General features: G+C 31.9%; 1 protein-coding gene across 1 annotated transcript in view; it reads right to left on the bottom strand.

Annotated features, from left to right (window-relative positions):
- LOC124535360 (homeotic protein Sex combs reduced-like) overlaps positions 1-3,606 on the bottom strand; it is a 35,625-nt gene extending 32,019 nt beyond the window's left edge. Inside the window, exons 1-2 of the mRNA XM_047111558.1 lie at positions 3,423-3,606; positions 207-1,120 (exon numbers count right to left, since the gene is read on the bottom strand). Coding sequence (XP_046967514.1) covers positions 207-966 — 760 coding nt within the window. The 5' untranslated portion in view covers positions 967-1,120; positions 3,423-3,606. The remainder of the gene's footprint in view (positions 1-206; positions 1,121-3,422) is intronic.
- Positions 3,607-13,501: the final 9,895 nt, after the last annotated feature.

The raw sequence follows: 13,501 nt of genomic DNA, 5'->3' as shown, positions 1-13,501 counted from the left end.
CACGAGTGTTGGATGGATTTAATGGAGGCGTGGTCACGCTGATCAGAAGAGGAAACAGAACCATTAATGATTTCACGCCACCAGTAAAAAAAGGATGAATCGGGATATTAACATCATTAATTGTTTCCGAAGTCAATAAACTAATAAATCGTTCTTGGCAACCGTTATAGCTTAGAACTAATAAGTGTTTTGAAAAATTTACTTACTTTGCCCTAGATGAACACGTTTCATCCACGGATAAATTTGCGGAGGATTCGCCTGCGTATTGGAAGCAGACTTTGTATTCTTCGTATTACTTGGACTCGAGTTATTAGCTTCGTTGCTTTCGTTGCTGGATGTACTTGAGGCGGGGCTTGAAATATTCTGATTTATATTCGCCTTATGTTCCACTGGAGAAGCAATCGGTGTAGTAAGACCTAGTTTCGTACTAGTCGTTCCACCTGAGTTCTGACCAACACTCCCAAAGCCCGGTGACGTTCGTCCGGGGCCCGACGAGGTGGAGAGGTCTTGTGGGGATGCAACTCCAGTAGTGGATGTCGAGTCAGCGAATTTGCAACTTGCACTAGCAGCTTGGCTAGGTGGTGTGGACATTAGATTCGGTGACAGCGCACCAGGGCTTGGATTTGAATGTTGATGCATATGACTGGCTGCACTGCCTAGTCTTTGTGGGTGTAGTTGCGTGTAATCGATCATAGCCTGAGGCTGCATGTGAGCCCCGGCTGCTGGTGTCGCGTAAGGGTGTTGAGGATAATGATGGCCGACTTGCGGCGGAGAGTAACATGTGTTTGGATATGACGCTGTTGCGTTTGGATTGTAGTAATCTGCGCCGGGCGTGGGGAGCCCTGGATGGCCAGATTGCTCTACAGGGGTCCCCGTACGTCCCGGGACTTGATTCCCGTAGCAAGATGCTAGGGAATTCACAAATTGGTAGGAACTCATTCCTGCGTTATAATTTAGGTCGTTCATTGGTAACAGATTGCTTTCTATCTTTTCCCTGAAGTTTACTCGAAGATTGTCATTCTTAGTCGGACACTGAATTGTCTAGTTGGACATGTTAAGTGCTACAGATGTTCGCGGTCCGTCTCAATTGTCCTCGTAGAGTGGAGCTTGATTGATGGACCTGTGATAGAATGAAACACATTAGTTGGTCAAGTACGACGTCTTGTTACTAGTGATGAATGTATATTGTCCGTATCAGATAGCAATCTTAAATTATACATTTTGTATTTTTGAAAAGCTAAATATTGTCATGTAATGATTGTGCCGAACTTATTTTTGTTATGGTTATAACTGATGTTAAGTATGTTCATATAAATTTTAAGCTTGTGGTAAGTCATATCAGAATAATGGAGATATTATACAATAATAATTTTAAGTAAAACAACGAAACACACATGAGTTCACGTTGTTTATTTGTACTTCATACTAATAAGCTTGCTGTGAATCTATAAGGATTATTGCTTGAAATTAAGCAAAACTACAACTATTATATTAAATTTTGGCATTCTTAGGGGGTCTATTACTAAACAATAAATTAATATAAGACATTTTAAAGCGGAGTGCACATGTCAAGTGACATGAGGAAAAAATCTCGGTTCCGCCACGTGGTAGGGCTATAAAAGTGTCCACAGAGGTTTATGGGTGTAAGCGGTAGGCCGAATGTGACTTCTGCCGATTTATGAACTCCGCTCGGTGCATACATCTTTATGAGCAAATTAGCAGTCATTGTGTATTCGATTTATTTGTCGCGTACGCGAAACGAATGACAAATGTGCGAATTTTGCCGAAATGCGTCGTAATTTTGTGCATTTGGCAGATTTTTCACGCTGCATCTTATGTGGAGCGTGTTTCGATTTTTTTTTCGACTCCGTAAGATTTATTATTCATTGAAGACGAGCTGAAATGAGTTATTATTTAAATGAATAATTGTTTCGTATTAATATCATAATATTTTCACTTTAATGCACTTGTAAATTTGTTTCTTGGCTCTATTTATTTATGAACGTTGTCAACGTCTTCTATTTGTTTCAGAGTCAAGGAATTGCAAGTGTGATATATTATTGAACGTCGAGTCATAATATTGTTATGATTTTCAATATTTTAAAGATAATTAATTTTAAATGATATTGCAACATGAAATATTGTTTGAATGTTACATAGAAAGTTGCTCTATATAAAATTATTATTCGATGACCGTTTTATAATAACATTAATATTATAGAGACTATTTCTCCCATACAACATTCATACTTTAAGTAAAATATTACAAGTAACTTATAACATACTGTTCAATAAAAATAAAATTGAATACAATAAGGTTACCCAAATAATACTTTATTTGTAACTAACTTTTGAATTATCATTTTACAAGATTAAATGAAATCTAAAGAATCATTTTCTTTAACCTTTACTTGTGACTTTGGTCAATGAATATATACATACAAATTAAAGTGATACTCAAATAATCGACATATCAAATATATATCTTTATAAATATGTAACGTTTAGAAAATATTCGATTTTTGTTATTTAGATTAACAATCAATTCACTAATAAAATATCATAGTGCAAGTAAGAATCCTTTATAATTTTCAACACTTTGTGAATACTCTTATATATTTTTATTATTAAGATAAAATATATTTATTTGTTATTTCCAATATAATTACTATTCGGCTTTAATCCCCTTGTTCTCGTGTGACACCCAGACAACATGTGTTAGGTTATTTCAGTTTAGATTTTTGTCACTCCCGTCCGGTCCACATTAAATGGGCCGAACGATTCGAATGTTTTTTTTTTTTTACTTTTTCTTACTGGCTTAACCTCGACATCCTTTGATGAGGCGATTTGGAATGTCTATAATTTTAGTTAAACGCTGTTTTATTAGTTCTCATTGTTATTACAAAGTGGAATATTTTAGTCAAATTGCGCCTTTAACTGACGTTTTTAATTTATATTGTAGCGTAATCATTTATAAATCTTTATATTAAAAAATAAATCTATACAATTATAATTTATAATGTAATACAATTTAATATTTATAACACTATCAAATTAATTGAGCTAATTCGTAATACTTAAATTTTTAATTCTATTTCATTTTAAAAATACTAATTCAAAACAGTCTAATAAATATTGTGATTATTCGAATATAAAATCAATTAATACTACAATTGCAATGAGATAATTCGTCAATTTGAAAAATAAAATGAATATTCTCATTAATACATATTACAATTTAATTGCTCCCATGGTCGACGATCTAAGCTCTAGTTTAAACTTTTAAGCTCATGTAGCTGACATTTTAAGTCCATGCCGTCCTAGAAGATTATTTCCGATACGCTTTGATCAATTGACAACTATTTATTTAATACAAAATCAGTTTAACAATTAATATTGAACTGAAATAAAAAAATACTTACTCTAATTAGTTTCAAAGTCAGCGTTGTCAAACTTTAAAACGCACAAAAATCACAAACATCCCACAATATAATCGTCACTTCACACTAATAAAACGGCTATCGTATTCGAAGACGCAAGTATGAGTCAAAGGTTTCCGAAAGTTACGTGTTCTCGCGGCGGAAAACCGTTGGTGTTTTCCCGGCGTTCGAGCGTCGAGTGCAGCGCGCCGAGGTGAGCTGAGCGAAGCGGGCGGGGTGGGGCGGGGCGCACCTGGCTACATGCCCGCTCACGCTACCTCTACGCTCCACTCGAGCGATTATCACAACGCTGTTTCGTATTTGTTTTAATGTGTTGACGTTTTTTTTATTTCTTATGGATTAGTGATCGATACGATTACGTTTCAGTAAGTGGTTTAATTTATTTTATTTGATATATTATTTTTAAACTATAACGACAGATTATGATTGATTGTGTAGTTATTTTTCATTTATTGAGGTGTATGAAACTTGTTAATAAATTTAAAACAAATATTTATGAACTGATTATAGTCGTATCGAATCAAATCTGCAATACGAACACTAAGCGAGGTCCTCGTCAAAGTATGTTGTCATAATAGTTTTAAAATTATTTACATGATAAAAACTGTATTAAAATATCCTACAAGTGCTTAATCTAAGTCGGAACGGACGGACACACTCCATGCATCAGTGACGGGAGTGACAAGAGTGAGGCATAAAAATTGCCAACCGCTACTCATAATAAATGACATGTACATGTACATGTGTCTATTTTTATGCACCCTAAGACAATGTGAAGGATTACGTTGTGGTAATTAAACGGCACTAGATCCAGGAAAGTCGATGATTAATTGTTATGGTGTATTTTGTATTGTGTTTGAAACATCAAATAAAATATTGAAGTGTATGTAAAAATAATACACGATCTCTAAATATATTTTCAAGCTGGACGTATTTTTATGAATAGTTTTCAGTTTATAATTCGGGCTAAAGGTATGCGTAAGTAAATTACGTAGTTAGATATAGCCCAAATAATAAAATATAACAGGACCATACCTACTATGCAATAATGCTCATGCGAGGCGATTGACGATGTGTTATTTATTTCATGTTAGTAACTATATACAATTTAAATTAAAAATTTACACCACATATACAAAAATTGTTTTCCTTTTCTATACGATGCTAATTATCCTAAGAATGGAATATAAGACTACTAATTACTCTATATTTTGCGATGCGTTAAATGTTTTTAAAGTTTGTAAATAAAATAAAAATCTACATATTTATAACAATTCCAAAATATGTAAGTAAATATATCTTATTTTCTAAACACCAATAGTATTTGCAAATTTGTGTGCAAACATATTATCAACCTTATCGTTAGTACCTAGATATATCTTTACCTATAAAAAATGTCAATGATGAGTTAATATCAATAATTAAAATGAAATATTATGTTATAGGATTTTATTTAAGTTTTCAATAATATACGTCAACAGATATAACCTTTGAACCTAAAAGACACAAGTCTAAACAAGTTTATTTGTGTGCAGTATTAAGAGTGTAACCGGCGACCGCCTAGACGGGTGACAAATTTTCTATTTCCCCGGTGATAACGATATCAATAGAAATTTATCATTATATTTCATAGTCAAGATAATTATTTTACGATTGATAGGAATTTACAAAGGCTATGAAGATGAAGATACAGTTTATCGGTCGTAGTATATGTGGTTTAAAAGCGCTGACGATAACAAGACCAACAAAAAAAATAATTCTTTCATTAAAAGTCTTGGACCTCGTTTAACGAGAAATTGCGGATTATTTGATTGTTTGCTGAATTGTCTGTAATTTCCTGAGATATCCGTCGTATTTAATATCTGGTTTATAATTAGATTACAATAAAACTATTCATGACAGTCAGAACTAATACTTTATTAACTCCACAAAAACCAATTCTAGTTGTATAGTTATAACTAAAATTTAAGCTCTATAAATCAAATAACCTTCCGATTATATATTTATTAAACTTTATTAAACAAAAAAATAAATATAGCATTTATAAATATAAGAATTAAAACAGTTGTTTATATTTAATATTAGATCTTTTTATGATAAAAACATCAGTCAAATAAAGTATTGTAATTGTGTAAATAATTTTATTTGTTATTACAGTCTTGTAATGTAAGTCATTATATTTTTTGAATAACATTTAGTATCTGCTAAGAATTGAATTTCCTATTGCAATCTGTTTGATAAATTGGTAGGTATTTAAGGATTATAAGTTTCATGATGGAAAATTCTACTCCTAGTTATATTCGTCAGATTATTGCATTTTAGGTAAATTAATATATACTATAATGTTTTATTTGAGTTTGCCTGAATATGTAGATATTTTACGAATTAATTAAGTGCCAATGATATAAGGTAGGTACAATCCCGAAATAAATACGCATTACCTAATAGTATAAATAGGTACCTTACGTATACTGTATTACATACGTACCTATTATCTTACTTCGGAATTACATGAAAGCGTCATGTAAAAAAAGCTTCCATGAATGTGTCAAATAAAATCAATTGTTATGGAATATCAGAATATGTAAATCAAATATTTATGAATATATCTTTACTATAAATATCAGTTCATAATTGCAATTATAATTATACCTGTATATGTATACCTGCATACAAATAAAATCATTTTACAAAAGTATAGTTTATATAGTTGATTTCTACATCATATGATACGATACGATAGTTTTTATATAACCAGCATCCATTAATTCTTACATTAATACGTGTTGATTAAAATACAGTAAGTAAACGTTTATATGTATTATATGCAATTTTTATTAATCTTTGTGGTGTAAAACTTCTGTGAGCGCAATCAGAGTTATGTTCCGAAGTCAAATTTTAGTTCAGCTTTTCATAACAAGTTTTTATTTAAAGTATCGTACTTTTGTGTATGCTTATAATCTCCTAATTCAGTTTCAACAATCTTGATCTGATTTTTTTATTATCTATTTGATGCTAATAAAAAATTATATAGGTAGACAGTATAGGTACGTTCAAAATAAATATCGTTTTAAACTATTGCGAAATAAAAGCTTTGTTTTAAAAAGTATTTTAATATAATAGTTTTAATTGACATTATAGCTTGTAATAAAATAGTTATAAATAACCAATATATGACAAGTCCTTTGATAATGTCTCACCTCGTTCCCGGGACAACGTCCCGCGGGTATAAAATTTATTACAACTTAATAAACCACACGACAAAACATGCACATGTTCTAACACATAACTCAAACGGTGACTTGTCTCAGCGATATTTACGACTTAGGGTAATGAAGACGTCCCTTTCTGTTGCCACAAGAACGAAAGGGAGAGATGATTGTTGATTTAAAAACCGTTTATTGGTATTTAATTATCTTGGGTTATTTTTTAATACTTTTTTTCTGGTTGTTCGGATATGATTTTTCTGATACGTTTTAGGTATAATGTTTCATTGGACTAACTGTCAAACTGGATGATTTCCTAATTAGATCTTTTAAATTAGTTTACATAATCCAATACATATATAGTACCTAATCTAATATGACTGTAAATATTGTCAACATTTAGATCTAATTAGATTGATACCTACTTATGTACTTTAAAACTAACAAGCATGACACTAGTAGTAAAAATAAACTAATTTATAACTAACATTAAGTATCTTAACCATGGCAACACTTAAATAACTATTAATAATAAATATAATTAAATAATATAATATAATTAAATTTATATTTGGATATTGAACAATTCATTTGGCCTAAATGAAGTAACTTTTATTATTGACATTATAAGGATTTCACTTATACTAATATAATTCTTATTTGTATACTTGTATACAAATAAGAATTGAAAATACTTACTTACTGTACAAAACATGACATCGTGGAATGGTGATAAGAATTATAGCAGGATTTCCCAGTTGAATCGCAAAAATATTCAGATAATTTCATTTCAAACGTAATTATAATAGTCACATCCTTTAATCTCTTATCTTATTTAATCTGCATTGGTCCTAAATATAAATAAAAGTGTTATTTTCAAGGGTTGTGCAGTTCAATATAAAGTCCTGAAATGGAAGGTATCAATAATCAGCTTGTTTTTATTGCATTATTAATAATAAAGCGGTAAGCTGACCTATACGAAATATGATTAAGCTTTAGTAGTTGTTAAAAGAGTATTATTAATGGAAAAAGAAGCTCATTTATTTTTATATGTAATAATTTATGATATTTTAGAATGAAATTTCTTTGTTCTCTATTACATAATTTACTTTTTCTATATTTATGGTCTATATTGATTGCATAATTATCCAATTCTTAATAGGCATGATATTTGAAAGTGTTTTGAAAAATAATATTATGTGATTAAATAGAAGATTTAATTTATTTTCTTTACAAATACTGCGTTTTCAGCTGCTTGCATTCTATTTTTTTTTAATTGAAAAATATTTTATTTTTGTACAAATAACATTTAGTTTGAGAAACTAAACAAGAAATAAGGAAAACTTTAGGTATCGTGACACGAATATTAATATTTCAAATGTATCCGTATCTCAAAGCGACTACGATCCATAAGATAATACATAATTACTTAATTCAACACTTGATTTGCAATTGAATAAAAATTTGCATGTAATTGTGCTGGAAAATACTCGTGTTGTCACTTTCACACACTTTATTCCCTTATAGGAGTGAGTGAGACAGACGGTGCACTGTCATTGCGCTGCATCAGAAGCATGCGTATTGCAGCGGCTGTGGGCGCGGCCCTTTGCGTGAAATGACTGCTCGTGATTGGTCGAAATTAGTTAGGAAAAGAGGGGTGCGAATGTGTTGTAGAAGTTCGTGAGTTTTATAGCAGAAAACTTTACGATTGATAAAATTTTCTTCCTTTGATTTTTTATAAAACGTGATCTGATTTAAAGCACATTATCATCGATTATGGACAGCATTTTTTAAGGTAAGTTACTAAAATTTTTTTTTACTTTAACTTGAAATCAAGGTTCTTTATTTGAATTGACTACATTTCAAAAAACTTAGACCATTTAATTTTCAAGCAGGTACAAATAAAATTAAGATTATAATATTATAAATAATATAAGATTATTTTTTGATAGCGTTCTCATAACTTATGCCAACTGAATTATGGTGTAAGTTTGTCAAAAATGGATTTTTAATATAAATATTTGACTAATCAAAAACGGTAATTTTGTGACATTTAATCCAATTTAAATCAAGTGCTTGGTTGATATATTAAGAGTAATAATTAGTCAGTAATATTTATACAGTACCTACGTACCCGTATTTACAAACGCATACTCATATAGACATTTTTTTAAATTTCGGTTATTTATAGGAATAAATAAACCTAATGATTACTTATTATTATGAATTTATCTGAAAAGCTCAATTCAATAACTTTAATTAATAATAGGATGTAGACAATTATTAATTAAGAAAATAATAGATTTTTATGATACATTTACTTGATATTTTCCAAATTAATTTTAGATTCAGATAGCATTTGCTTTTTATAACTTCTGCTGGTATAACAAAGTTTATTGTATGTTTAATACTTTATTTAAATATGTGTAAAGATCAAATTTCAATAGAACGTTTTTAATCTAATATTAACTATAATCTTTATTTGATTATTTTATTTTATGTAATTTTAATTAATCGTTTAATGAGGATTTAAATTCTTCTTAATGTATTTATTTTATTTGTATATATTTCATTTCAATACTCATTACATACTTACAGTTTAATTTAAATGCGATAGTGGCGCCGCATGGTGGCGTACTTCGATGTGACGTTACTTAAACAAGGTAACTCCATGTTGTTCGATAGATGGCGCTAAAATGAATTTATGCTTTCTACTGTTAATGTAGAGCATTTAGACTTTTGTAAGAATAATTTTCTACTATGACTTTCCGTACACCACCGAGTAGCTTTGTTTTGTATGTACTTGGTGGTAGGGCTTTGTGCAAGCCCGTCTGGGTAGGTACCACCCACTCATCAGTTATTCTACCGCCAAATAACAGTACTCAGTATTGTTGTGTTCCGGTTTGAAGGGTGAGCAGGCCAGTGTAACTACAGGCACAAGGGACATAACATCTTAGTTCCCAAGGTTGGTGGCACATTGACGATGTAAGGAATAGTTAATATTTCTTACAGCGTCATTGTCTATGGGTGATGGTGACCAGTTACCATAAGGTGGCCCATATGCTCGTCCGCGAACCTGTACCTACAATAAAAAAAAACCTGCATAAAGAAAATTTGGATATCTATCTAATATAATAAATGCAAAAGTCCTATCTATTTTTAATATCATAGATCAATTTTTTTATGAACCAAGCTAAAATATCAAGGAAGAATATTTACATTTTATATCTAAAACTAACGACTAACCCCTAAAACGTGCGAGAATTCGAGAGATAACATCCATAAGAAGGTAGCATTTTTAAATATACAAATTAGAACTTCACTATTTAAACACATTTAACTTCTATACTTAAACACGTAGGGCGGTCAAACTCGAACAATGTCATCCAACTACGTTGACTATAAATTCTGTACAAGTGTTTGTGCTAATAGGTACAGGTGCACTCTCTCATAAACCGATATGACGTCATCGATGATATCATGATCGATCATATCATGATCGACACGATCCCAATTAGGTATTCATGCTTAACGTGTTCTCCAATCATAGAAATATAAAAACTTCCAACATTTAGCATCCAACCTTAATGGGTAGAGTATTCCGTACTCAGAATTTTTGACAGAAAAACCCCAATAACTTTTTATTGGTCTGATCCCGATTTGAACCGTTCTAGGTTCTCAGCATCTGAAGCCTTATGTATAGACCAACAGTCAATCTTTGATACAATAGCGTTGTCTAAACTCTCGAAGACCGTTGGGTGAGTATCACTCATTCATCGAATATTCTACCACCAAACTCTAATAAAGAGTTATTGGTTGGTTGGTTAATGGATGGTTTCAAGAGTGAATGAGCCAGTATATATACAGGCACATCAGACATAATACCTAAAGTGGTGGTTTAATATAGTAATTTATTCTTACGGCGTCAATGTCTACGGCCGATGATGACCATCCACTATCAGCTGTCAATTTTATATTTCCAAAAAACATTTAAGACTTAAAGCTTATATCGTGTACGAAATTGATTACAAATAATTGTAGTGTAAAAAGTATAGAAACGGCTTGTGAATATTCGTCGCTCCTTGAGGAGAGGTCTGTAATTTACCCACCGTGCTGCACCATCGCAGGTTAGTGGATGTGTCTAATTTCATTGGCATGTTTCAGCATAGCTCACGATGTTTTCTTTCCCCACCGAGAATGAGATAAATTTAAGCACACGAAATTCCAGTTACGTTTGCCTGGGTTCAAACACACAATCATTGGTTGAGATGAACGCGAGCTAACCACTAAATAAACAAAAATTTTCTTTCGGTTGCTTTTAAATAGTTACCATCACCTTGGTGGTAGGGCTTTGTGCAAGCCCGTCTGGGTAGGTACCACCCACTCATCAGTTTTCTACCGCCAAACAACAGTACTCAGTATTGTTGTGTTCCGGTTTGAAGGGTGAGTGAGCCAGTGTAACTACAGGCACAAGTGACATAATATCTTAGTTCCCAAGGTTGATGGCGCATTAACGATTTAAGGAATAGTTAATATTTCTTACAGCGTCATTGTCATTGGGTAATGGTGACCACATACCATCAGGTGGCCCATATGCTCGTCCGTCAACCTTTTTCATAAAAAAAAACCTTTATTATCAGACCATTTGCCTAAGATATATTAGTTGTCATTTATGTCTAAAAATGGAGTAAAATACCCTCGTGAAAAAAAAACACAATTTTTTTTAATCAAATCACATCATTTATTGTAAAAAAGTTATATTTTTTATTAAATTGTCAACACTGTTTTGCTGCTTTCTTTCTTATAATTGTCTGGTTTCCTCATTTAGATCAAGCGTGAAATTTTATTAAAAGTGTGATCCCTTTAAAAGTATATATATTAAAACGGCAAAACTTAATATGTAAAATTGCATATCATGATTTAAGCCATGATATTAGCGCTCCAGAAGTCGAGCGGGAGTTCATGTTACTGGTATAAGGCGTGCAAAATGTTTATGGATGAATCTTTTCTGTTATTGAAATCATAGTACTGTCTTATGATCGCAGAGTTATATAAATATTTACCACCTAATATGTCATTTTTACCCGTCTCTTGTTTAACTCAAATGGACTCTATGAATTATTAACACGATATTCTGAGAAGGCTTTTTTAATTCAACCGTATAGGGAGGTCGCCCACATACATATGAACAAAATTTAAAATAGGCGATGCATGCATATCCTGAGCGATACAATCTTAGATTTTATATTTTGTCATTGCCAGTGAAAAAGAAGTCCTCGATGTAAATTACGACGCCATACGCTTCACATAGTATCTCCTTCTTTAACACAAGGTTCAAAGTTGTTAAATCTCACAGAAGACACTTTTTGCCAATAAGTACTGCTAGCAACTGTTGCTTAGGTGAGGAAGGTTAACACCAGTACAAATAACAGAATGAACCAACCAGTGGAAGCTTTTTTTACGTACCATGATGATGATGATGTATTGCCGGATTTTGGTCACAGCAGCTAATTCTAATGAAGATTAAACAACTCTACAAGTTGTGCAAACATATGGACGTATTTTCTTCCTTACAACAACAACAACAACAACAGCCTATAAATTCCCACTGCTGGGCTAAAGGCCTCCTCTCCCTTTGAGGAGAAGGTTTGGAACATATTCCACCACGCTGTTCCAATGCGGGGTGGTGGAATACACATGTGGCAGAATTTCTATGAAATTTCTCACATGCAGGTTTCCTCAAGATGTTTTCCTTCACCGCTGAGCACGAGATGAATTATAAAGACAAATTAAGCACATGAATCAGTGGTGCTTGCCTGGGTTTGAACCCGCAATCATCGGTTAAGATGCACGCGTTCTAACCACTGGGCCATCTCGACTCTTTCTTCCTTAACCTCACCTTATTTGATGGGATAGTAAGTTGATACCAGCGGAGATAGTTGACGACCAAATCATACCATAACGTATTTTTAGAGGCACATGATTGTAAGCATTGGCACCTAAGAAAATTTCGGATTTAATACTACTTAGTAGCAAAAAAGTAATTTATAGAAATGTTTTGGGAATGGTCATTACACCAACGATTACCTCCCACGCTGTATGATGATGTACATATAAGTCCTTATTATTAAGCAAAAAATGTAAATAATCATTTGATACTTCGTTTTACTTTTATGCGCATATTAAAAACTTTCTGTAATTTGTAAAGATACACAAAGATAGATGTAGAAGTTGTTATAGATGCAGAAGTATTTATGTATTAAAAATATAACTAAGGCAGGTAGAGTCATTTTATAAGTTATATCTCTAGGGCGATATCAAAGAATAAAATTAATATAAAAGTGTATTACATCGCCAATAATGTCAGTATTAGTATATTTAATTTAACGTTAAAAGTTTCCTAATTCCAAACAATGTTGCATTGGAAGTAAGCGTTCAGCGCCATTAGTCAAACTGTCGCCCCTTGTCAAACGCTGAACTTGCCCTTTCGACACCCGTCCAATACCGAACATACCTACAGACATCGTGTGATGTTATTAAAACGTTTTATGATGTCTTGAAATAATGTACTTTTGCGTATTTCCACATGATATGACTAGCTGAAGCTGTGGCTTTACCTGAGCGAGATTTATAAAACTTTACCTATAACACACAAATCTTAATAGGTAAAGTCACAATCGGTTTCTTCTCAGGGACATTTTCATTTTGATTTTACACGTATGGAATTTTTTTTAATTTACTGCTGTATCTGTTAAACTATCTCTACAACAAATTTCATCTAAATCGGTTTAGAGATTTAAGCGTGAATAGTTACTTTCGCTTATTAGTAGATATTGTGAGTGGGGTAAATATACC

Source organism: Vanessa cardui, chromosome 14, assembly GCF_905220365.1.
Source record: "Vanessa cardui chromosome 14, ilVanCard2.1, whole genome shotgun sequence".
Lineage (NCBI taxonomy): Eukaryota > Metazoa > Arthropoda > Insecta > Lepidoptera > Nymphalidae > Vanessa > Vanessa cardui.
The sequence above is the reverse complement of the archived record's forward strand: the minus strand, read 5'-3'. Positions and strand labels throughout refer to the sequence as shown.